We start from the raw sequence: 24,563 nt of genomic DNA, 5'->3' as shown, positions 1-24,563 counted from the left end.
AATCTCATCGTACCTCAGTTACAACTAAAGCCAATCATGTGCTTCAGGAGCAAAAGGTCAGCGAGCGGGGAGGACAGTAACGGGGGGGGGGGGGGGTCCAGCCCCACTGGAATGGAAACGTCTAAATGGAGATCTGGACTTCAGAGTGCTCTCCTAGTCAACTGTCAACGTTCTCATCCATCAATCCGATCCCTCAACCAGAGAAGGTAAGAAGCAGGTGCAGGTCTCACCCCTTTGACCCCCTTCAGGTCTCCTTTCAGCAGGCTGTCCAGAGGGAAGGTGATGATGTTGTTCATGTTCTGGAACTGAGGAGAGACACGGAGATCAGGCAGCAGAACCCATCACTGATCCGAGACACACAGTTACACCCTTCTTTCAGATCCAGACCACCCAGCAGCTCCCGGGCCCTGGGGGCCATCACCCCGTCGGAACACACTCACCAGGTTTTTGAAGAGCGCCGTGAGCTCCTTGGTGAAGACGGAGAACTTGAGGAAGGCCGAGCCCAGGTCGGGGTCGTCTCTGTACACGCAGTTCTCTCCGAACTTCTCCAGAGCCTGAGTGTACTGCTCCTCGTTCTCCACGTGAGCTGGAAAACACACACACACACACACTCAGTGGTCCGTCTGCACGTTGGTGTGTGTACTGATCGATATCGTTTCGTGCCACGTCAGTCATCTCCACCCTCCAGATCAGAGTTCCTCACAAATATTTCTGCTGCGTTACAAACAGGAGAAACGTGCAGAGACAGTGTGGTGGAGACACTACACAGCGGCTCCGCTTTTAATAACCTCACAGCCGGCTGAACCCAGGTGACCTGGCAGCTTAGCAGGTGAACACACCAGGGGTGCGGGCCAGGCGACTGTTGCTATGACGACACAGGGGGAGACAACGGGGGACGGATGGGCGACGAGACAATTAATGGGCGTTAAACAAAAATCAAAGATGAAGAGAAGAAAGAAGTGAGACATTAAAAGACAAGACACCTGCAGCAGCACCATGACTCACAACACACACTCACACACTGTCTCACACACACACTCAGAGAGAAGTGAGAGAGCCGCCAGAGGTTCATAGATGTGGCAGGTTTAGCCGGATAAGCTCCCGTCTCGGGAGAACAGATATCCATCATGTGATTAAAAGAGGCTGAAAGCTTCAGCAACCCCCCCCCCCCCCCCCCCCCCACCCACCACCAGAGATAAATCTCATTAACACAGCCGGATGCAGCAGGTGAGCTGGAGAGGTGCAGGTGGAGGGGGAGGTGGAGGGTCACGGCTGGAGCAGGCCGAGGTGACGAGGCAGGGCGGAGGAAGAGGAGCACGGAGGACAGGTTCTCTGGGGTTTACTCTGCAAACATGGCGGCTCGCTCCCGGGACTGTTGCCTAAACATCTCCAGAGCTGAGGGGGGGATTCTCAGGAAGACCGTCAGGGAGTGTATTTCACTCTCACTTCGCCGTCCGCTATTCACCGCTTCAAGACGTTACTTGCCGAGTTCTGCAGCTTTCATCACCGTGTGAGGGAGCAGGGTTCGACCTCCACCTCAGCCCGGCGACCTCCACCTGAGCCCGGCGACCTCCACCTGAGCCCGGCGACCTCCACCTGAGCCCGGCGACCTCCACCTCAGCCCGGCGACCTCCACCTCAGCCCGGCGACCTCCAGAAGCTCAGCCTTCGCTCTCACTGCCTCATTATTGACCTTCGACTACAGTCGAGACTGAACTCTTCATACTGGTGCACAAAAACTGAGAAAGTCATCGCCGCTCCTCGCAGGCGCCTGCTGAGGATTATCTCACATCCCAGAGGCTCGCTGGAAACTTTCTTCCATTACACACACACACACACACACACTCTCACACACAGAGCGGTCTAATCAGCAGACAGCAGAGCGTCCTCTCTTCCTCTCTCCCACACTGAGCTCTGAACAATGTGCGGACGACCTCGGATCAGCTCCACCTCCCCGAGGACGCTGGGAAAACATCTGGACAACCAGACGAGCAGCGCCGAGCTGGAGGAGGGAAAACCAGTCACCTGGTTTCCAGTAATCCTCCTCCTCACCGCTCCGAGCAGACGGACTCATGGCACGGTTAAAGACGTGACACCGATACAGCATCGATACGTTACTTTTTATTATTATTATTGGCTCATATTAGCCCTCGAGTTGCCTTCTAATTGAAATGTACATGGATTTTTTTTTCTTGAAATCAGTCATCCAGACTGGAAAGTTTTCCATTAGTGGGAGGAAACGAAAAAGAAAAAACATGCAGACTCCAAAAGGCCCTGCTGGACTTGAACCAGGGACCGTCTGAGTTCCCACTGCACCACTGAGTCACAGATCATCGATGTGACTGGATGTCTCATCAATCTGCTGAGACATTTTTTATTGATTGTGAGCCAATAACAGTATTTCTCATGTGTGTCTGTCTCGGCTATAAGCTCATATTCTCTGCCTCTGCAGTGTGTGATATTGTGAATAATTCCTCCTCACACTCTGCATCTCCTCCTCCGCCGCTGCTGAAACCATCGCAGTGCTTCTGGGAGTCTGTATCTTCCCTGCTGTGTCTCATTATTCACAGTTTTCCCAGCATCCTCCCTGGAGAGCGCCCAGAGAACTCTCACTCTCACTTCCTTTCTCTGAGCAGTGGAAACGGCTCCGCGAGGCCGCTGCACTCAAACCCTTCAAACTCTGATCGGTTGACGTCACCGGGTTCGATATCACTGACACACCCTGCTTCTGAGGAGGCGGATGCATCGCTGGGGGTTTACACACTTCAGAAATTTGATTTCAGTCAATTAATGCTTTCAAACTGAAAATTTCATCTGAAACTGCATTTAAATTCAAAGTTCAAGTTTTCAAAGTGTAATTTCACTTTTTGTTTTTTTTAGAGTTTCTGCTCCAGACATCTGAGTCACCATCCCTCACATTTACTGGAGGATTAATAAATATTATTCAAATTCAAACAGCTTCAGTTTCAGTGCGACATTCAAAGCAGGTAATTTAATATTGAACAAAATAGCAAAATATTTAATTTCAAATAATGAAACTTATGTTTGGTTTTTAAAATTCAAAAGAGAATCTAAACCAAAATCTCAAGTCTCAGTCTAAGAAATGATTTTGTTATAATTCAGATTAAAATACAGATCAAGTGTTCCTCATTTTCATGACATTAATGACATGACCCGTTTCTTCCTGAAATGCTGGTAGAATCCAGACCAGGTCAGGTTTCATGAGAAATCCTGCTTCACCTGCTCCTGAATTAGCATCAGCTGATCTGCTTTCTGCTCGTCATGAAAACACGTTTTAAAGCGATACTTCAACATTTTGGCAAATTGGCCCATTTAGCGCAATTCCTTAGTCATTAGAACAGCATACTTACTTTTTTCGTGAGGGCGAGCTGTTGTTTATTCAGAGGTGAGTCGGGGAAGGTTTTCGGGACGGACACAATGGAAGTGGATGGTATTTTTGTTCCCCCTCGTCAAACTCATCAAATACAAAATCCAACAACCCCAAAAGACTTTGGTGGACACGTTATAATCCACACATTCACTACGCTGTGGAACACCAACAAATAATATTGTAGCGTTACGACACTGAAGCAAATACTGGGAACTACTTTTTCTTTTGAAATCACTACGCCCAGACGCCATGTTTAGTAAGTAGTTCCGTCTTAGCAATCTTCACATAAACAACTCAATCTGGTAATTTTGCATTAATATTTCACAGCGTAGTGAAAAACCTTCCCCGACTCGCCTCTGAATAAACAACAGCTCGCCCTCACAAAAACAGTAAGTGTGCTGTTCGAAATGACTGAGGAATTGCGCTAAATGGGCCAATTTGCCAAAATGTTGAAGTATCGTTTGAACGGAAACGTGTGCAGCTTTCAGACGGGTGCTGACAGAAAGGAAACCAGCCCTCCACAATAAGACCAACCTCATACCCCTTTCCCACTGCAACTAGCGGGTCGTCCCGTGTCTGCGACCCGCTAACTATCGCCTTTTTAGACGCCTTTCCCACCGCCTGCTGACCCGCGTCTCACCTCCTGCTGGCGAGCCGCGTCGCTGCGTTTTCCCGCACTGATGGTGTCCCACGTTGATGACATCATCAGTGCGACGGAGCAAAACGAAAGTAAACAATGCAGCGGAAAACAGTCCCTGTTACCTGTAGACGAATCTCCTCTTCCCCACGGATCGGGGAAGCTCTCTGGTCTCGCTATCTTGCCAATGCTGGGTCGTGTTGACGAAGGAAATCTCACGCTGTGTCCAGAAACAACAACTAGTGCGCTGACTTAGCCGCGCTGCGTCGACGTCATCATGTAAGTTCCTCCCACTAAAAGCCGGTAGAAAGCTGACCCGGGAATTTACCGGGTCGATTGCAGGGTCAATGACCCGGGTCGAAGTCCCGGGTCAAACCTTTTCCCACTGCCACGAATTAGCGGGTTTAAACGGGTTTTTTGGCCAGTGGGAGAGGGGTATCAGACAGCTTTATGTTGAAATTTATTTTCATGTCATCTTCATCTGCCTTCAATGAAAAAAAGAAAATATTTGTAACTAAAAACTTCACATGTATGCAGATGATGGACCGATATACAACAGAACTGATTCATGTGACTCCACAGGTATCATGTTAACGTGTGTGTGTGTGTGTGTGTGTGTGTGTGTGTGTGTGTGTGTGTGTGTGTGTGTGTGTGTGTGTGTGTGTGTGTGCGTGCGCGCGCCCCTCCCAGCTGTTCCTTCTGGGGTGTGGATCAGACAGCTGTCCCTCCAGCCTGAACAGAGCTCACACTGTTCCCAAAAAGATGTGTTCAGCACATTGTTCAGAGCTACTGCCCCCCCCCATCCCCCCCCCCCCCCCATCATCCCCCCCCCCCCCCCCCCACTCTCAGCAGGGTTCTGTCAAACAAAAGACACTGAAAACACCCAACATGGCACCAACTGCCTCACTGAGCCTGCTAATAACACACACTACACACACTTTAAGAAGCTGTGCTCCTCTCCTCTGCCTCGCAGGAGGAAAAGCAGAGTTTTTATAATGAAGACCATAAAGCTGAGTTTTTAACCAGCAGCTGTGGAGGAGCTGCTCTCAGCCCGTCTGTCTGAACTAATGAGGAATAAAACCGTGACAGGCTGCTGAACGCCGACATGTTCCGCTCTCTTCTGCTTCTGAAAAAACATCTTTAAAAAACACAGTTCAGTTGACTAAAATATTGAAAGTATCAAAACAATGCCAGAGCATTAGGTAAACTGTCTGAGCTTTTATTTTGATATATGAGAGCGTTATGAACATTCTAATGTTGGACAGTACTGCTGGAAATAGTTTTCACACTATACTGCTGATTTTTTAAATAATCCATTATTTAGTTGTTTGGATTATAGCTTTAAAAAAAACAAGTGATCCAATAAATACAGTGTGTAAAGGCTGGGACAGAACGCCCGCCGCCCTCAGACGTCTGACAAACGCTGCATAATTAGTCAAATGAGAGTCAAAGGTCAGGCCTGAAAGGGACGGCCGTCTGTCTGAAGAGCGGCGGAGACGGAGGACTCACCCAGCCCGGACGTGTAGATGGCCTTCACCGACTTCTTCATCTTGTACAGAACGCTGCGGTCCACATCCAGAGCCTGAACACACACACACCACACAACACACACACACGTTACTGTCTGAAAAGCACAATTCTCTTTATACAACAAGTGAGTTCAGCTTGTTTTTTGAAGTCAGTTCTTCAGCAGCCTTTAACAGGGTCGATGGGGGACGGCATAAACACCTCCTTCAGACGTGTGTGTGTGCATGAGTTAAACTTCTGATGGTGTGTGTGTGTGTGTATTATCTCCACTCTGACTGTGTGCGATGTATTATTCAACACGAAGCTAAGAATAGACCTGAGCTTCCTCATTAGCAGTGTGTGTGTGTGTGAGAGAGAGTGTGTTAATCAGTATAACAGCAGCAGGTTGTGAGCGTGGAGGTGATGTGTACCTGCACACACACACGCACACACACACACACACGCGCACACACACACACACGCACACACACGCACACACACGCACACACAGCTCTCCTCCCGTCCACACAGTACCGAGAGCGGACTGGACGTCCAGCTGGAACAAAGCTCCACTGTGTCCTCGCTCAGAGCCGCTCTGTGGGACGGGGGGGGGGGTTTAGGAAATGACTTTTCGGGGCTTTATTAACTCCGTCCGCTCCAGCGGGCCGGAGCCGGCGCCGCCCGCGGCTGCCCTGCTCTCCGTCTGAGCGACACATATCAGATACCCGGAGCACGCACACACACAGCACTTCCCATTCATCGGCACGCACACGCTGCACTGTACACACCGGCAGCGCGGGACGCAACGACCAAACCCATTCAGTCCATACATCCAGAAGTCAAGTTGGATTTGTGCGGTAAAATCTTGACAGACACGCGTTTCCAGGAGCACACACACCTGAAGTACACACACTGCAGGGCCTGGTTAAAGTAACAGGTCCTGAAATAAAGCCGGAAGCCTTTTAACAGCAGGGCCGGTGCTAATTAAAAGAAGGCTGTGAGTGAGAGGAGGACTTAGAGAGCTGCCGGTTTACTTCCCTCCACCACCGTTAAGTGACTCATCTGCTTCATGCGCCATTATCCCATTAGCCGCACCCCTGGTCCGCTCTCGACACACAGAACCCCCGCTCATTCTGCTCAGACCCCAGAGCCAGCCGGGTGTTTTCTACTGGGAAACATCGCGGCTGCTCTGGAACACTCGGTGGAAGGGGCTTCACACGCGCTCAGTATCGATTACCTGCTCAACACAATTTACTGATGGCTGAAAGTTAATGCAATTTCAAAGACCAAGCAGCAAATCTCTGGGTTTCATCGACAGTTTGAGCAAAAGGGAGAAAAAATCCTTGACAGTGGAAGTGTATGATGATGATATGACTGGTGATGAATCCGACTGTATGCAGATGATGTTAATGTCTTCACGGTTCAGAAACAAAAAGTCCCATTTTCAAGCGAGAGTTCTGTGTTTTCACCTGAAACCACCGTCTCCATCAGGTCTGAGACGTTCTCTGCAGGCTCCTCTCTGCCACAGCGCTGCTCTGGATCTGACCTCCTGATCACAAGCTGTCCTTTCACACAGAACAATCTGCCTGAACCGGTTCTGACTGGCTGTGATCAGGAGGGAATCTTCTGACGGGAGTGTTTCCGTGAAGCTCGCTCTGCTCAGACGGAACGCGGCTCCAGCTGCTTCGGACGCCTTTAGTCTCTGGTTTGGAGGCTGAGGAAGGCGACTAATCTCTGTCCAGAGGTGATGAACTCACAGCTGATCACCTTGGGAAGGGGGGGGGGGGGGTCGAACCATCTGCACTCCAGGTGAACCAGGTTCAGGACGCATTTGGCTGAGAATGATTGAAAATCAGACTAAGTTCCTTCTTCCAGACCCGCTCAGACATTTCTGATGGTTTCCCAGGAGATTTGTCTGCATTAGATCCAGTAGATCCAGGAGGTTGTAAACACACCGATGGGCTTCAGACTGATGTTTTCATTTGTTATTGATCTGTTTTAGGAACGATCTAATATTGAATTAGTGAAGACATGAGGTGTCTCAAGTAGAGGGTGTGGTGACAGGTCCAACAGGAAACTCTTTAGCCTCTCCCTGTCTAAAAACAGGCCCTTTATTCAGCTGAAATCTGTTTTTTTTCCAATAGTTTGAAGACTGTTCTGTTGATTTCTGACCTTTAACCTGTGCTGGACTCCTGAAGCTTCAGTGAAGGTTTCTGAGAAAACAGACTTGGTCACTCCGCTCTCCTCAACAATAAAAGCCTCCCATCGTTTTATGATTCAGGCAGCGATTCTCGTCTGAACCCCTCACTGACCTCCGCTGCACCCGTAATTAGCCCGTCTGGACAGCTGAAGCCGTGCACGGCCCACGTGCACAGACATCACCGCCGCTTTCACATTAAGAGCTCCACGCTCCAGCAGAGCCTCTGAAAGAGGCCGGGCTAATAAACCGGCTGAACACGCCATCAATCACTTCCACGCCGTTTTCTCCACAGTGGAGCGAAGTGGCCGGGCTGACTGACTGGCCAGGACCCGGAGGGGGGGGGGGATACCAGGGCCGCCGAATCCTCACACAATACAGGCGGCTTGAGTCACGACTGCAGCGTCAGCTCTTCCTCTCCACCTGCTGCCGGAGCAGCAGGACCTGAATGGAGCTAATCCTGGTCTTAAAGCATGGCGTCATCTTCGTCACCGCTGTGGTCGTCTTCCTCAGAGGACCATCTGCCTCGGAGCGGCTCCTGCTTCCCCCCGGTCTGTGCATTTCCTGTCCCGTTCAGACGGATCATATCTGAGCTGTTGACATGTTGACATCTTTGTGCTTCGTATTCGTAATGAGAAGAACAACTGTAGCAAAATCAACCTCCATTAAAGTCTGTCTCAGATCTGATCTGACGGAGGAGGCGTTAATCGGACCGCGGCCCCCGGTGAGGGAGTCCAGCGAACCAGGCCTGTTTTCAGGTGAGGGTTCCAGCTCGTCTCCACGGTCTTGAAGAAGAAAGACATTCCTGGATGATTGCTCGCTGCAGCGGCTGACAGATCGACGGCGGGCCGGCCTCATTGTTCCTCCTGCTGATGACAGCACGTCTGTCTGGAACCGCGTTCCTCCTACGACACGCACTCCTTCACAAAAGATAGACCCAGCGACCCCCCCATCTGGAGCATTTCTACTGCCGTCCTCAGGAATTCAAGGCCCCGTTAACACAATGAACACCAGTGAACACGTGAAACCTTTTCTGTGTTTTGGGTCAACGGCTGAGGCCTCGGACACTAGAAACGCTGACACTGTGCTCAGACGGACCATGACAAACACGGCGGCCTCCTCCATGAAGACGGTTTTCAAACCTGAGACTGCTTCTGAAGAGAAAATCACAGACTTGACGTTTATCATCCTCCTCTCAGCGCCGTGGTGACTTCAGGCTGTTTTGGGGGGAAATGCAAATGCCGAAAAGGGGATCGCTTACTGACACAGATTTAATTTATTCTGCCGTCTGTTTGATCCTCACATCAGAAACTGAAACTGGCAGCAGATCAGTCCTGACACTGCCTCCTCCTCCTCGCGGCGCTCGGTTGCAGCAGCCTGACTGAAGTGAGGTCAGACTGCGATAAAAGTGGCGTTTCCTCTCAAGGCTCGACTGCGTTTTAAAGGTGCGACGTCAGGAGGGTCGCTCCCGGTCCCGGCCGGGCCGGGCGGCTGCAGGGTCGCTCCCGGTCCCGGCCGGGCCGGGCGGCTGCAGGGTCGCTCCCGGTCCCGGCCGGGCCGAGCGGCTGCAGGGTCGCTCCCGGTCCCGGCCGGGCCGAGCGGCTGCAGGGTCGCTCCCGGCCCCGGCCGGGCCGAGCGGCTGCAGGGTCGCTCCCGGTCCCGGCCGGGCCGAGCGGCTGCAGGGTCGCTCCCGGTCCCGGCCGGGCCGGGCGGCTGCAGGGTCGCTCCCGGTCCCGGCCGGGCCGAGCGGCTGCAGGGTCGCTCCCGGTCCCGGCCGGGCCGAGCGGCTGCAGGGTCGCCCCGTGTGCCGCCATCTGCAGTCAGGTAAACACAGGAAGGCCAGCGGACCGCTGTACCTCCACATTTGGCCAAAAAGCTGTGAGTCACTCCAAACATATGTTAAACATACAGTTCATCCCAGGAGGCTTTGCTGAGACCAGAGTCCTGAGTCAGAAGCTCTGACTCAGACGTCTTGATAGAACCTTGATTTTCACTGCTCAGTTGCACCAAAGCTATGAATGCATGAATGTGCTTGGAAGGAAAAAAAACAGTGTTTGAGGTGTTTCATTCACAACTGGTGTTCACACCGAGGGAGGAAAGCCAATATTTGCAGAGGAGCTGCTGGGTTCCTCCAGGACTCCGGCAGCCTGGAAAGCAAGCCGAGCTGGTTTCCTGGAGGTGTGAGACGGAAAGTGACGGCGAGGGAGGCTCTCTTTTCCCCTCCTGAGCCCGAGACAGGAGCTCATTACAGGAACAGCCGTGTATTTTCAGGCTGACGAGCGGCGGAGTGTCAGCAGAGGCGAGCCGTGGACTGGAGGGCCTGAAACCCAGACCCGGTAACCAGCTCTCACTGCCTCTGAGCAGGGCGAGGCGGCAGCCCGGAGGCCAGGTTACGGGGAAGAATTGATTGAAACATGCAGAAAAATCAAGAACTTGCAGAGCAGAGGCTTCTGATCGTGGCCTGACTTGTAAACCAAATTAATTCTAACAGCTGCTGGAAAGTGTTTGACCGTCCTCTGGGTTTTCAGCCTGACTGGCAGCTACCGAGCCGTCTCCTGGTGCTCCGGCGGCAGACTTCACAGCTCCGCTGAGAGCGCCACGAAGACCACAGCTGGCCAGCTGCCAGGAGTCACACTCGGATGATGGCCGAATCGACTGCGGCGCTCTAAGTGTCTGACAAAACAAACTTTCATGTTAAGTGGCGGGGTGATTTTATGAGTGTTTTACGTTTTACAGGGCGAGCGAGCAGGCTGGAGCCGCCCGGCTGGTCCAGACAGCTGCAGCCTCTGAGGAGCTTCGGAGCGACTTTCCACTGCACCAGTCCTCTGCTGGTTAGCGGCACCGCACTGCCTGCTCCTCCAGCCACAGCAAGAAGGACTTTAAAAGAAGGCTGAGAGGCCTGAAGGCCCGGTGTTTAAAACCTGCTAAAGACACGGCCCCGCTTAACGAAGTCCATAAAGCAGCAGGAGGCTGATGAACCACGAGCGGGAGAATAAAGACCAAACGCGAGAGAGACTCCGCTAACTTCAGCTGCCTTCAAACAGACGCTGCTGTCAGATGTTTGCTGCCGGAGGGGGAAGCCGAACCGCTCCGACGTGACGGCGCTTCAGAGAGTTCCAGACGAGCCGCTTCCTCCCGGAAAACTCCACAAAATCAGACTGAATATCGGCGTTTACAGAGCAGATAGAAAAGGTGGAACCCGTCCACAACACAGCTGCTGCTACAGCAGAGGAGGAGAGAGCTTCACCTCTGAGTGAGAGAGACAGGAGGACAACACAGCTGAGGATTCACCCCGCCGGGCCCCCCCACCCCACCCCCCCACCCCCCACCCCGGCCCGGGCCACAAATCAATGGCGGAGTTCATTAATGAAGAGGCAGAGCCTGCCAGCGAACAATGGCCGCCGACAGCAGCCGCTGCAGAACTCTGTGACGGATGAGAGCGGCTCGCAGTTCCCATCCGACCCCAGTGGCCCCCACACACACACACACACACACACACACACACACACGCTCACACACACACGCACGCACGGAGGAGAGAGATGATGGCTTTGCATCGACTGGGACAGGACTGTGACCTTTGACCTCAGACAGATCTGTGGGGAGGGCTGCTGCATTGTGATGTGGTCTGAACAGAGTCGGACTCCGGATGAAAACATGACCGGGGGCCGGACAGGAGACCCCCCCAGGGGGCCAGCGAGACGCGAATCCAGCAGAGGGATTAATTCTGAACGTCACATTTCTTACATACCAAACTAATTCTGGGATCCGGAGAATGTTTTCTCATTCTCCGCAGCCAATTTCCAAGAACGTCATGAATTAGAACACACACCATGAGGGCAGGAAGGCTCATTCCAGCCCAGGGATCATGGCGTCAGTCTGGTAGGACAGGTGAGACTTCTATCTCTTCAGATTCTGCAGGTCAGATAAAGACAAAGCCGCCGGCCCCGACCAGCGGCGACATGAGCTCTTCTTCCAGGCGTCTCTCAGATTTCACTGCGTTCACTGGGAATTTGATCACATCCATTCTGCAAGCTGGTGATATCTGTTCCAGTTCGTCTGGAGCTGGTGGGAGTCGAGGTCAGAGCTCTGTGCAGGCCACGCCCCCTCTCCAAGACCACGCCCCCTCTCCCCGGACAGGTACTGGCGCCCACGCCTCGGCTGAACCGGACTTCAGAGGTTCTGGCTGATGTGAGGATGGAGCTGAGAGGTCAAACAGAGCTCCGTGGCGGCGGTGCCTCGCCGCCCCACCCGCGACTTTTACCGCTCGTAAAAGTCAAAGGTGTGTCGGACTTTGAGGAGTGATAATCGCCTGGTCAGTTTAACTCCACCCAGAGGAGGAGCAAGAGGCTGGAGCTCACATATCTGGACCCGACAGGCACAGGGCCGAGTCCTGTGTCCAGGTGAGTCCTCCGCCAATCACCGGACACTCTTCCTCATTAAAGCCAGGAGCCCCGACGCCTGATGTGCTGAACAGGTGTATCTGGCTTCACTTCAACCTGCTGCTGGCGCTTTAACCACAGCCAGGCCTGGGGGGGGGGGGGGGGGGGGGGGGGGGGCATCCTGCCAGAAATCCCATTTTAATTATGGGGAGTATAAAGCTTCTTAGGTGGTGTGCTGAAGACGTTCCGGGGTGACGGGGGGGGGGGGGGGGGGGGGGGGGGCAGACATATGTACATGGGCCTAACAGATCCCTGTGTGTGCCGCTAAAGCTATTAGATGTGGATTGTCGCTGCATCCATAATCCCAGAGTCTGAAGGCTGGTTAAAACTTTCCTCCAGGCCACCTGTTTGGGCAGTGTGTCGGGGGGGGCAGGGGTCGCCCCAGAGCAGGCCGCAGCCGTTAACACCCGCCATGCCTGGAGGGAGGCCGGGAACTTCCTGTGTGGGAGTGAAGCGCTGCCGTAAGCGGGGGAGCGCCTCTTCACAGGCGGCTGGAGAGCCAGGTGAGAAATCGTCTGGCGTTGGAGGACAAACTGCCTGAGCAGAAAACAAGCGGCGGCCCCAGATTAAGGCTTAGAGGCGCGATAAAGAGATGAAGAGCTCAAGACGCGCAGCAGGCGGGCGGGCAGAGGCTCTGAGGAGTTCATTTCACATGTTCGTCCCAGAGAGGCGGCAGACCGGGCCAGGCCGGTGGACAGGCCGCTCTCCCAGAGACACTGAACTCTAAACTCTACACCCAAACCCCACGGCGCACAGCGGCACACCGGCGAGACGCGCTGCTGGGGGGTTAAATAATACACAGACCGAAGAATCACGACGTGAGCCTTCAGGACCGAGCCGCCCCGGTCCGACAGCGCCGCCAAAAACTGAGACGGCTATTAACAACCGTTATCCAGCTGAGAGAAATGAATAAACCGGACAAAGCAGCTGGTTTACACGGAAATAAACTTAATTAAAAGGCTTCATTCAGAGAGAGAGGTCCCAGTAAACCAAACACACCCTGACACGAGCAGAACAGAAACGCCACCATGAACCGTGGGAGGGGACGGCGGCTGTGCCCCACGCTGTATCCGAGTATCGCCGGACACTCATCACTGTGGAATGCAGCCAAGGCCGGCGTGTGAAAACAGTGTCAACACAGGCGTAAACGGGAGGCTAACGGTGTTCACGGGCCTGGAGGAGGAGGAGGAGGAGGAGGAGGAGGAGGGGGGAGGGGGGGGACTCCACCTGACAGCTCACCTTCAAGACCAGAGCAGCAGGACTGTCAGGAGACTCCAGACCAACCGTCAAACCGCTGCTGGGAGCCAGAGCTGCTCAGAGGTCTGAATATTAAAGCCCAGCATCAGAACCATGCCCACAGCCCGATCACTCAGCCTTCTGAACTGCGTGAAAAGAAGGAAGGACGGCTATCTCAGCTGCTTTCATAACAGGAAAAAGAGGAAAGGGGAAACTTCGCATGTGGAGTAAAGACGAGTTGTTTAAAACGGACATCTGGGGAAAACAAGTTGAGAAAGTAAGTGGAAGAGGAGGAACTTTTAAAACTTTGCTTCAGGCCAGAAAACAAAGCAGCAGCTTGTTTTCCTGCTGCTCAGGAGGATCTTTATGAATGAATCCTGAAGGGGGGGGGGGGGGTCGTCACACAAAGCCCAGAGTCCTCTGACTGGACAAACTGGTTTTTATTGCTGTGGTTTGACAAACGAACACACACACACACACACACACACACCTGAGCAGCCAGCAGTTTAAACTCGTCCAGACAGAAACAATCTGGACGTCCTCCGCCAGCGGCAGCAGGTTCAGCATCGCTCTGAGGAAGACGGATCAGAGAAACTCTGCGAGCCGTTTCCACCAGTTCACACCGAGTTAAATCTGTCTGGAGCCTCAAAACCGAAGATTTACACACAACTGGAGACATTTTCCAGCCTCTGAAGCCATTAGAGACTTTTCTTCTTTGACTTCCATGGATTTCCCTGTTGTAGGCGTTTGATCCACCTTGGCTTCCTGAGAATCTTTGAGCCATAAAACCTGTTCTGGTCGTCTTCAGCTGGAGTAACTCCTGCTGCATGATGCATGTCTCTCTGCAGTAAAATCGGCCTACACAGCTTCCATCTTCTCCTGAAATCAGCGTAAAAGCAGTGAGCAGGTAAAACCAGCCGGTGAGTTCAGGGGCTGGACTGAAAGCAGGAGCGCTGCTCGTCGCCTCCCCGACAGCCTCAGAGGAACCGGGCTCGCCGCCGCAGCCCGTCCTCCCGCGTCAGCTGAAGGTTAAAGACTCCGGCGAGAGCTCCTCGCCTGAATGAGACGCTGACGGAAACACACCGGGCTGCAGAGCGGCGAGGGAAAACGCCGTCCTCCTCACCGCCGCTTCAACACCGGGGTTTATTCTAGAAGGCAGGGCTTTTTTTAAAGTTTAAATATGCATGCTGCTTCTGCACGCCTGCACACACACACACACATATAAGCGTGTGTGTTTAAAATTCCACTCAGGCCAGCAGACAATAGCAGGAAGTGTTCCTCATACTCGGCAGCGTTTAATTGGTCAAACAGACCAAAGCCGGCGAGCGGCTTGCTGCTCCAACAATGAGGCCTTGTGTTCCCCGAGCAGCAGCAGGAGGTCAAAACAACAACAACAACAACAACAAGCTACTACAACACACAACGTCTCAGTCAGCCTGACAGATCAACCAGTCTGCCTCAAGTTCAGAAACAGGAACACATTCACACAGTTTCATCTCGAACTGAAAAGTGATGATTTTAGAAGAACAAGAGAAAATAGAACAAGACGTCCACTCAGCACAGCTTCACGCTGGGATAAAGCACTAAAAAATGGCTTATCAGGAGCATCATTTCAAATTAAAAGCACCAATCACTTCACCAAAGCAAAGGGTTCTGATCATTCTCCGTTCACAGCTTCAGTTCTAGAAGAAACAGAAGTGATAACATCCACACGTTTATTGATCCTGGTCCTCAGTGAAAACTGGAATCCTTCCAGACCGAGCTGGGAGTGAGGCGGGCCGACCGCAGCACCTGAGAGCGATGGAGGCTTCAGGCAGAGCCCCACGCCTGGAAACACGGCTCGATTCCCGGCGGAGACGACTCTCTCACTGCCCCGCTCAGCCGTCTCCACCGCTCGGAGACACACTAACACAGAAAACCCGGCGAGCTGCTCCTGGGGGGCTTCTATTTTTACTCAGGCGGGGCGAGGAGACGCCCCTCAAACACAAACCAGGGAAACTACAAGCAGTGAGGGGGGGGTGAAGAGGAAGTCACCTTCCTCCTGACGACCTCCACAACCTGGACCAGTCCTCAGCCAACTGAGGAACAAAACACAGGCGTCAAACATATGGCACGGGGGCCAAAATGGGACCGGCAGCAGCTCCAATCCGGCCCCCCAGAGGAAGTACTTCATCTGAACTTCATGGCTGATTTATTGGGAGAAGCATGAGCATCAGAACCAGACAGGTGAACCAGAGACCAGGTGCCCGACCAACCAGTCTGCAACAATAAAGTCAGCTTCAGCTGATTTTTCAGAGTAAACTAACAGAGTCAAATGACCTGCTCATCAGTCCTCACACTGAAAGACCTGGGTTGTTTTTACATGAAGGTTAAATCCTGCTTTAATTCTTCGGGGTCATGAACTCACTCCCACTCGGTGGTGTGGATATTAACCCTTTAGTCCACTCAGTAAAACACCTTCAGCGTGCTGCAGGGTCAACCGGAGGATTTTTGAAGGTTAATGATCCAAAACATCAGTGTTGATGAGAAAATAAGAGAAGTTTGTGTCATAAAGAGCACATCCTGCACAAGAAAACCGTAAAGGAACAACTGGATTAACCTGCAGGGTTAAAGGCAGACCCCCCCCGGCCCTCCTGCCCCCCCTGCTGCAGATCCCCTGGATCCGCCCCTGTCATGGAAGCAGGGTCTGGGTTCTGGATGCTTCGTCCTCCGCACTCACCTCCTCCAGAGCAGACACGGTGTTCCGGCAGTGGGACATCCTGGTGGTGAAGTTGGACGCGGTGGGGGATTTATAGTCCTCATTCGTCTCCGCCACAAACTCTGAAACCGTGATCTGGTCCGGCATGCTTAAATCCCTTTAATTACGCCGACGAGGAACGAGGAAGCGCGTGAAGTTGGAGGCTCTCGTGGCGCGCGGGGCTGAGCGGGGAGGGCAGTTCAGAGCGGCGGCGGCAGCGTGCGTGAAGGTCCCCGCGGGCAGTAAACCATCCCTGGGTGTGGAGGAGTCATTCCCCGGTGGGCTGCGGGCTCGATCCGGGCTGCGGCCGCAGGGTGACGGCTCGGTGGAACCCCTCCCGGCTTCACGGCCCGCCTCGTTCCGCTGCAGAGGCTGCTTCTCCGCGCTGCGTGTCCTTCTCCCCGCGTCCGGCCCGGGGGAACTTCTCCTTCCTGCGAGTCCCGGGAAACAACGAGCGGCCGTTTCAACGGGAGCGCACGAGCTGACAAAGGTAGAGGAGGGGACTCACTGGACCCGCGGCAGCCAATGGGAGGCCGCGGCCGCTCCCGGACAGCCAATCAGCACTCGGAGGAGGCGTGACCGCATGCTGCCTTCAGGTGCTGCTCGGAAACTTGTTTCTTTTTTGGGAGAAAAGTGAATTCTACTTCATCACACCTTAAAGGCAGAGGTCACGAGGTCATCCAGAAATATTGATGCTTTGGGTTGCCCCCCCCCCAAATCTCTGGACTCTAAGATGAAAAACAAGTCAGGATTCAGAGGGAAAAAAGTCAGGATTCTGGCTTCAAGCTTATTCAGAAAAACTTTTTTTTTTTTTTTAATCAAAGATAAACCTTTGAGAGGACAGAATTATGACCATTATATTGGAAAAAAAACTGACATTTGTACTAAACTTAGAATTCTTACTTTAACCTTTCGAAAGATAAAGATAAAGATAAATAGTCAGAAAACAGACATTTAACACAACATTCTCGCTTTTCTGATTATTTATCCAGACTTACTCGTATACAAAATGTTTTATTTTTTTTCCCCCAATTTACAAAGACACATGTCTCCAACTGTTCCATCAATCAGATTTGACTCGAGGTAGGATTGTAATTTTAATCATAAAAAAGCCCAAATAATTCTGAGGGGAAAATTGTCAGAATAATCTGAACAGAAACCTTTGTTACCAAGATTTTTTTTTTTTTTTTTTGGAGGGGGGGTGGGGGTACACCCAGTCGTCTTCCATATAACTGAATCTTCATCAACTAAGAAACATAATGCCTTTTTTTTCTGTTTAGAAATATATAAAGTGGCGTCTTGAGAAATCTTGAATATACTTAAATAGTTCAGAACATCATCTAGAGACCGATTTAAAATTTTGTTAAAACTTTAAATTGGTGAATTATCATTTTTCCATTATTCTTATACACGTGCATCTCAGAAAAGTGGAACATTATTTTATTTTAATTGAACTCTTTTACTTAGATTGTCATAACTGTAGTTGAAAATGAAAGAAACTATTCATGTTAGAAAATACCTTACTTTTTTATTCACAAGCTAGAATTATGTTAAAAATTAAACATGACATTTTATTTTTTTGTTTATTGGCTAAACATTTGTAAGTAATAAGAAGATGTCAGGCTGAATATGAAATAAGAAAAAAATTAGCTATTTCATCATGTTATTTCACCTTTTTGGATTCACCGTTGAATAGGCACTAAAGCAAAATTAAGCAGAATAACAATCGAATTCGTCAAAGTCTAATGTCAGAGTAGCACGTCTGAATTCATAGGCTGTATTTTGCATTTTGTATTTTGTTTCTATGCTTTTTACCCGAGCTGATCCCAGGCTAACAAAGAAGCCGTTTCAGGCCACACATCTCTCATAGTAAATGTCTTTTACAGAAATGAGTAACTTACAAGTCTTACAAACTGACTGCTGGTGAAATCTGTTAAACCCCGCAGCACCTCCAGTCTGAAGCAGGCTGCAGTGCCAATATTTCCGACAGCCCCTGAAGGCAGCACCGTGTCCACGGCAGGAGCAGTGAAGTGAGAGACGGAGGAGAGCATCCTGCACCATCCCAGAGGACACACGTCCTCTGCTGTCTCCGTGTCTAATTGAGGAACTTTGTTTTGCCTGTAAACATGGTTTTGTTGATGAAGGGATCATTTCTGAGTATCAGCTGTAGAAAGTCCAGGTAGCACATCCACTCCATCAGCAAAAACTCTCCATCAGATTATTCCTTACCACAGAAGCTTTTTGTTTTTGTGTAACCAAAGCTTCAATTACTGTCTGACTGCATCAGTGCAGGACTGTTAGTTATATAAAGAGAAGGGAAAGAAATGAACAGAAATTCAATTACAATCTGTCAAAAGATTGCGTGAAGGGGTAATTAGTGAGAGACAGACCGCATAGCGAGCCACTGTTTCAGCTTTTAGGAACAGTGGAACCAGAAGATAAAAGATACGAGGGAGGAAATCCTTTGACATAATGAAATAAATCCTCGTCGCTGAGCTCTGAAGGAGGTTTCTGTTCTTGTTCTTCACTCGTTCCCACATCCGTTTAGCTCCACGAGGATTTAATCTGAAGCAATGACGTTAATAATAATAATGGTGCCACATGGCAGAACTGCAGCAACAGGAAATCAAGGAACCACAGCTGTAGCCAGCACGGTTATTCCAGCAGAAAAGGTTCTAACAGGGGGAGCTGAGCCTCAGAAGAACTGAAAGGAAGAGCACTGAGGAGGTTCTGTTCTGAACGTCTGCTGGCATCAAGACTCACTGATCAGAGTTCTGTCTCTTCATATCGTACCCTGAATTAAAATGGGATGATCTCACTGAGTTAGCAGTAATTTCCTCCCAGCATTCCTTCCTGGACTTTGCTGCAGTGACAGTGTTGCTTTTGTCCCGGGTGACTGGTTTGAATCCTTCATGTTTCTGAAGAACAGTGGTCTGCTCTGCAGGGCTTGATCAGAGCTGTGTCTGTCGTCGTTCTTTCCACCTCTAGACATCCAGTGTGTGCTCACGTTCAGGGCGAGTGTGTATGAAACATGACCGTCACTGTGGGAAGGTGTGGAAAGTCTACTGACACTCGTGTTGACGCAGCAGGACGGAGTGATTCAGGATTACTGAGACGCTCCTTCAGTAAAGGGGACAGAAGCGTCAGGTGGTGGAGACAGACAGCTGATCCACGGCTGCTGTCATCAAACAGGAAATACTGGACTTCCAGACCCTTTCTGGTGACTTTTGCTGTTAGATCTTCATCCTTTGTGTGTTTTTAAAGCTCCGAGTTTAAAACCAGAAATGGAGGGTCTGTGATTCCCCGGATCCTGAGGACTGGAGGCAGGGACGGAGAGGTTTCAGCCATTAGGTAATGCCAGAGCCGGGAGGTTTTTCTCCCGTGGCACCAGCAGCCTGGAATAAAACAACAGCTCTGGCTTCCTGAGCGCGCCGTGCTGTTCCCGGGACTCTGGGTGAGAAATGTGCTGATGTTTTCCCAGCTCGTTCAGGCCTGCCGGGACCGCCGCGGGTAGAAATAGCCGGGCAGAAACCCCGGGCAGCCGGGCAGCGTTCACACATTCTTTCAGCTCCGCACCGTCTCCTGGCAAGCTGCGAAACGAAGAGGCCGGGACCCAGGCTGACCCACACACACACACACACACACACACACACACACACACACACACACACACACACACACACACGGACATCTGCTGTACAGACGCAGCCCCTCACTGCTGACATGACTTCATATTTTCAGTCTGCTGAACAAACGCAGGTTTTCATTCCTCACACGGAGACTCGACGGCGCGGAGAGGAAAAGCTCGCTCGTCTCTTCGCCTCTGGAGAGGATCGGCGGTGGAATATGGGGTCAAACACCTGGAACAGTGGCGCTGTGTGTGCAGGGTTCGATCCTCACCAGGGGAAACACAGCTGTGTCACCAGAGAATGGAGCTTTCACGCCAATCAATACTCTTCTTCTGCTGTGTTGCGTAACGTCCGTTCTCGCCCGGTTGTGTGTCGCAGCTGGCTGATAAAGCACCCAAAGAAGAGCTGTGAGCAGCTTTACTGAACTGAACAGACGCCTCTTTGACAGCAGAACGCTTCTTCTTCTCCTCTGCATGCAAACTACAGACACCAGCAACAAGTCAGAAATCAGGCTCATGTGCGTCTTTTAATGACCTTTGCTAAACAGTAATTCCTCGATTTGTTGCTGTGAAGCTGAAGCAGGAAGTAAACAGGAGCTGAGGCCGAATTCAAGCGGCAGATGCTGGCAGAACAATGGCCTGAAGCAGATGTGGCGGCGAACAAAGAGACCCTCTTGGAAGAGACGTTGGCGATTTGCATTGCGAGCAGGGAAGCGCAGGGCGTGTCCCTGCAGCCGTCCTCTGGTCCGAGCGAGCAGCCGGCAGCTCCACTGATCTGGCGTCTCGGCCTGAGCGTCAGCAGCCGAGCGCCGCTGCACAGGACGGGACCCCGTCACTTTTTCCAAACCATGACTTCATGGTTGTGTAACAGGTGGGACAGCGTCACCGTCCAGCAGGAAGAGGAGCCCTGAATGACTGCTTTGTTCCCAATTATTTGCAACTAATTGCAACCATCCTGCACCTGAAGCTGAGGAGGAGGAAACGTCTTCTGCTAACAGCAGCCTCCCGATGGAATTTGTTTTAATGTGTCTGCTGTGTTGATCAGGAGCTCGGCTGCTGCTGAAGTCCAGGAATCCTTCAGGAAATGATACGGCAGGAAAGAAAACCTCCAAATGTTCGTTCATGCTGGATTCCTGAATGAATTTCACGGCTAAACATTGTCAGTGACAGTGTCTGGAATTCATTTTAACTAAAAGCTTATTACAAAGGACATAACCTGCAGCGCCTGATTACTGACAGATTAAATTTAAGATTATTTAAAGGAAAAACAAACCAAAAATGAGTTACTCTATGATAGATGGAGCTTTTCCTCTTTCTTGTTAATGGTGATGTGGCTGTGAGGAGAGGCTGAAGACGCTCAGGAGGTGTGTCCAGACGTGAGTCTGAAGTGTTGCTGCAGTCTGCTGCCTGTCAGGGAGTCTCCCTCCCTCCATGCTGAACTGAAGTGAATTCTAAACTCCTTCTTTCATCCCTCCTGTCTCCGTCTCGCTTCATAGCTGCTCGGTGTTTTCCTCACTCGGCAGAGCGTTTTCAGTCCGCCTCACACTTTCCCCTCATGCCAGCTGAGAGTTCCAGCAGGTTCAAAGGTCAGAGCTGGAGTCCCTCACACAATGATCAATCAATGGGAATCAATCAGCGGCTGCAGATTGAAATCGCTCCGTCCGGCGCGGCCGGCCGAGATTTACGGTCCGGTCCGGCATCTGCAGGAGGTCAAGAGGTCATCAAACAATTCACCGCTCCAGTTTTTAAGCTCCTTTCCACGACTTCACACTGAAAACAGAGGAGAGTTTCACCTTGGCAGGCTGAAGGATGCCTCAGAGCGGAGGCTGGCCTGGAGCCCCCCCCCCCCCCACTGAGTGATGATCAGCCCTGCAGCTGCCTCGCCGTCGTCATTAGCTCTGAGAGGCTCTCACAGTAATCATGAGTCCTCTCAGGGTTTGGCCTCCATTCTTCATTATGACCTGACAGGCGCCGTGTCAACCTGCCCCCCCCCCCCAATCCCCCCATCCCGTCCTGCTCTGCTGAAGCTCCCAGTTCACTCTGTCCACCCCCCCTCTGTGTGCTCCACAGGATATTAGCTGCTAACCACCGGACAACGACACAAACACCCTCCAAAGTGATAATGATCTCTGAAATCCCAGCCCTCCATGGCTGCCCTCCATGGCTGCCCCCCCCCCCCCCCTGGCGGCGAGCGGCGAGACGAGGACTCGTCTGCAGAGAGAACCCGGAACAGGACGGAGTCTCTGCTGACCCGACAGGAATCTGTCTTCTTTTATAACGCACTCAATTAAATATTAATTCTCCGTCTACGGTTCCACCGGCTCTCTGGGTGAATAAAGGACAAAATCAGGTCAAACGTCAAAATCTGCAGCAGTCAGCAGTATTTAGGTGGATAACTTTTAAAAACTGAACTTTTCTGCCTCTTCTTCCACTTCGAGGACTCCATCGTCCAAATCACCACACTCCGTTGTTCCAGTGTCCACAGAGCGGACGATGGTTAATAGACCTGCGTCAGACTGAGCTCTGCCTTTAGCGACCCACCTGACTGCGGACTTCCTGCCTTTCGGGCGTTTCGCCGTTGTTTTCAAGAAGCCTCCGTGTCATTTTAATGGACTTCATTCTGCAGTGAAACCAGGAGGTTCTCTCAACATGTAGAATGGAGGAATTGTTGCGAGCTCTTCGGCCTGCTGTGGCACATCAACACTCCGTGCACGTCCCTGCAGACCCCTGCTATTTAAAGAAGCACCCTCCGGTCTGGGGATTCAGTTTAACCCCCAAACTCCAGCTGGGGAGTCCGGAGCTGCACCGGGTCTCTGGAGGAGGAGGAGGAGGAGGAGGAGGAGGAGGAGGGGGAGGCGGAGGAGGATGGAGCAGGGAGGAAGAAAACGGAGCATGGAGGACAAGGAAGAGGATGGAGTGGGAAGGAAGAGGAAGAAGATGGAGCAGGGAGGAAGCTGAAGATGAGGGAGGCAGAGGAAGAAGATGGAGCAGGGAGGGAGAGGATGGAGGAAGAGGAGGGGTTTCCATGACAGTCCCAGCTGAATGAAGTGTTTCTTTCCTCATGATGAAGAGTTTGACTGAAAATCACTGAAAAGAACAAGAAAAAAAAAAAAACCCAGAATCGTCCAACATGATTGAGAGTGTGTTAACACACGGTCTGTGTTTCTATCTGTGGTCCTGTGTGTGTGTGTGTGTGTGTGTGTGTGTGTGTGTGTTCCAGTGGGTTATGAATGATTGATTGTGGTTATATAAGAGCTGTAGTACATGAAGTGCCTGCTGAGAGTGTGTGTGAGTGTGTGTGAGTGTGTGTTGACAGAAGCAGCCTCCAGAGATGATCAGCATTAATACATTCATCAATACCTTCTAATAACCCTCACACACCGTGTGTGTGGCCCGGAGGCAGAGAGACGCTCAGCCTGCTGCTTCATGCTGTCTGCTCTTCTTTGATATCTGAAGGAAGGATTTTAACTTTTTACATTTTGCGCAGCCTTAAAAAAAAATCTAAGACACAACCGGTGATAGATGAATAATTGAAATTGTACATTTACAGCAGGAAAAACCAGACAAGAAGCTCTGAGTCATTCCTCCATGCAGTGCAGGATGGGAGATGGAGAGCTGGGCTGAAAAAGAGAGAGAAGAAAAGAGTGCTGCTGTGATCCTGACGCTGAGACAATAAGATAATTAATCGTTTAAATGTACACGTATTGCTTTTAAACCTCACTATAAACACAGTGACTCTCCTTCCTGGTGAGTCTGAGTCAGTTTGTACTGCGGGTGAGAGCTGCCCTCTGTTGGATTCTGGAATGAAGTACAAACAGCTGCAGGCCGAACATGTGAGGTTTTATCCTCTGAGAAAGAAGCAGACATGATGGACTGAATAAATAATCACAGCACGGAATTCACACAGATTCCACAGCAAAGGCAGGTTGAAGCGTATCAGACATGATTCTGAGGCCAGAGTGTGTAAAATATGAAGGTGGAGGATGAGAATCAGCATCCACTAGATGGCGCTATGTATCAGAGTGAACATGCTCCCGACTCCTCCTCAGCTGGTCGACTTCCTCTGCTTCTTCCAAGAAATGCCCTCTGCTGATAATCAGATCATGGAGCAGTGTGATCGCTCTGCTGGAGGAGACTTTCATTTGATTTCCCACATCATAAAACCAGCGGAGAGACTCCAGAATCAAACCACCGGCTTCACGAGGGAGGAACTGCTGCTCTCTGGATAGAAATCACACTTTACAGTTTTCCTTGTAGCTTCCGCACATTGCAGGGGACCAGGTTCCACTCTCTGGTGTACTTGTGTTGGTCCACAAGCCATATGTTTCACACCCCTGATCCATGTCTCTGATGATCGGGGGTTTTCTGGTGATCTTCAGGGGTCCAGGCAGGACCCTCTCTGGTCCTCCTCCTGTCCTCCCTGTCCCGCCTCCCCTCCACAGGTCTTCTGGGTCTGTCTGCTCCACCTCATGGCTCTCATCTGTCTTTCTATCCTTCCTCCTTCCTCCTGTCTCTCTGAGGCCAGGTGGGCTGAGGGACCTGATGTTTGTTCTCTGGGTTTGGAGGTTCTGCTCCTTCTGTGTTGATGTGTATAAAGTTCACATTATTGACACTCTGGATGTACTGAACTGTGTTTTTCTGGCCTTAGACTCTGACTTTAATTACCCCTGAAGACCTGTCTGCCTTAAAGGTGCCTTAAAGCTCGTGTCCGGAGTTTCCGTTCGTTTCCAATGTATGTATCATTTTTCAACAGAGCTTAAATGTTTCCGTCTGGTTCGATACTACAATAT

At 51.3% G+C, this 24,563-nt stretch overlaps 1 protein-coding gene across 3 annotated transcripts in view; it reads right to left on the bottom strand.

Moving 5' to 3' along the window:
• asap2a (ArfGAP with SH3 domain, ankyrin repeat and PH domain 2a) overlaps nt 1–16,591 on the bottom strand; it is a 33,541-nt gene extending 16,950 nt beyond the window's left edge. For all 3 annotated transcript variants that reach the window (XM_030116852.1, XM_030116853.1, XM_030116854.1), the window contains exons 1-4: nt 16,128–16,591; nt 5,537–5,609; nt 441–586; nt 231–305 (exon numbers count right to left, since the gene is read on the bottom strand). In XM_030116852.1, coding sequence (XP_029972712.1) covers nt 231–305; nt 441–586; nt 5,537–5,609; nt 16,128–16,253 — 420 coding nt within the window. In that variant the 5' untranslated portion in view covers nt 16,254–16,591. The remainder of the gene's footprint in view (nt 1–230; nt 306–440; nt 587–5,536; nt 5,610–16,127) is intronic.
• Nucleotides 16,592–24,563: the final 7,972 nt, after the last annotated feature.

Source organism: Salarias fasciatus, chromosome 19 (assembly GCF_902148845.1).
Source record: "Salarias fasciatus chromosome 19, fSalaFa1.1, whole genome shotgun sequence".
NCBI classification, from domain to species: domain Eukaryota; kingdom Metazoa; phylum Chordata; class Actinopteri; order Blenniiformes; family Blenniidae; genus Salarias; species Salarias fasciatus.
Note: the sequence above shows the minus strand (reverse complement) of the source record. Positions and strands in the feature narration are given on the sequence as shown.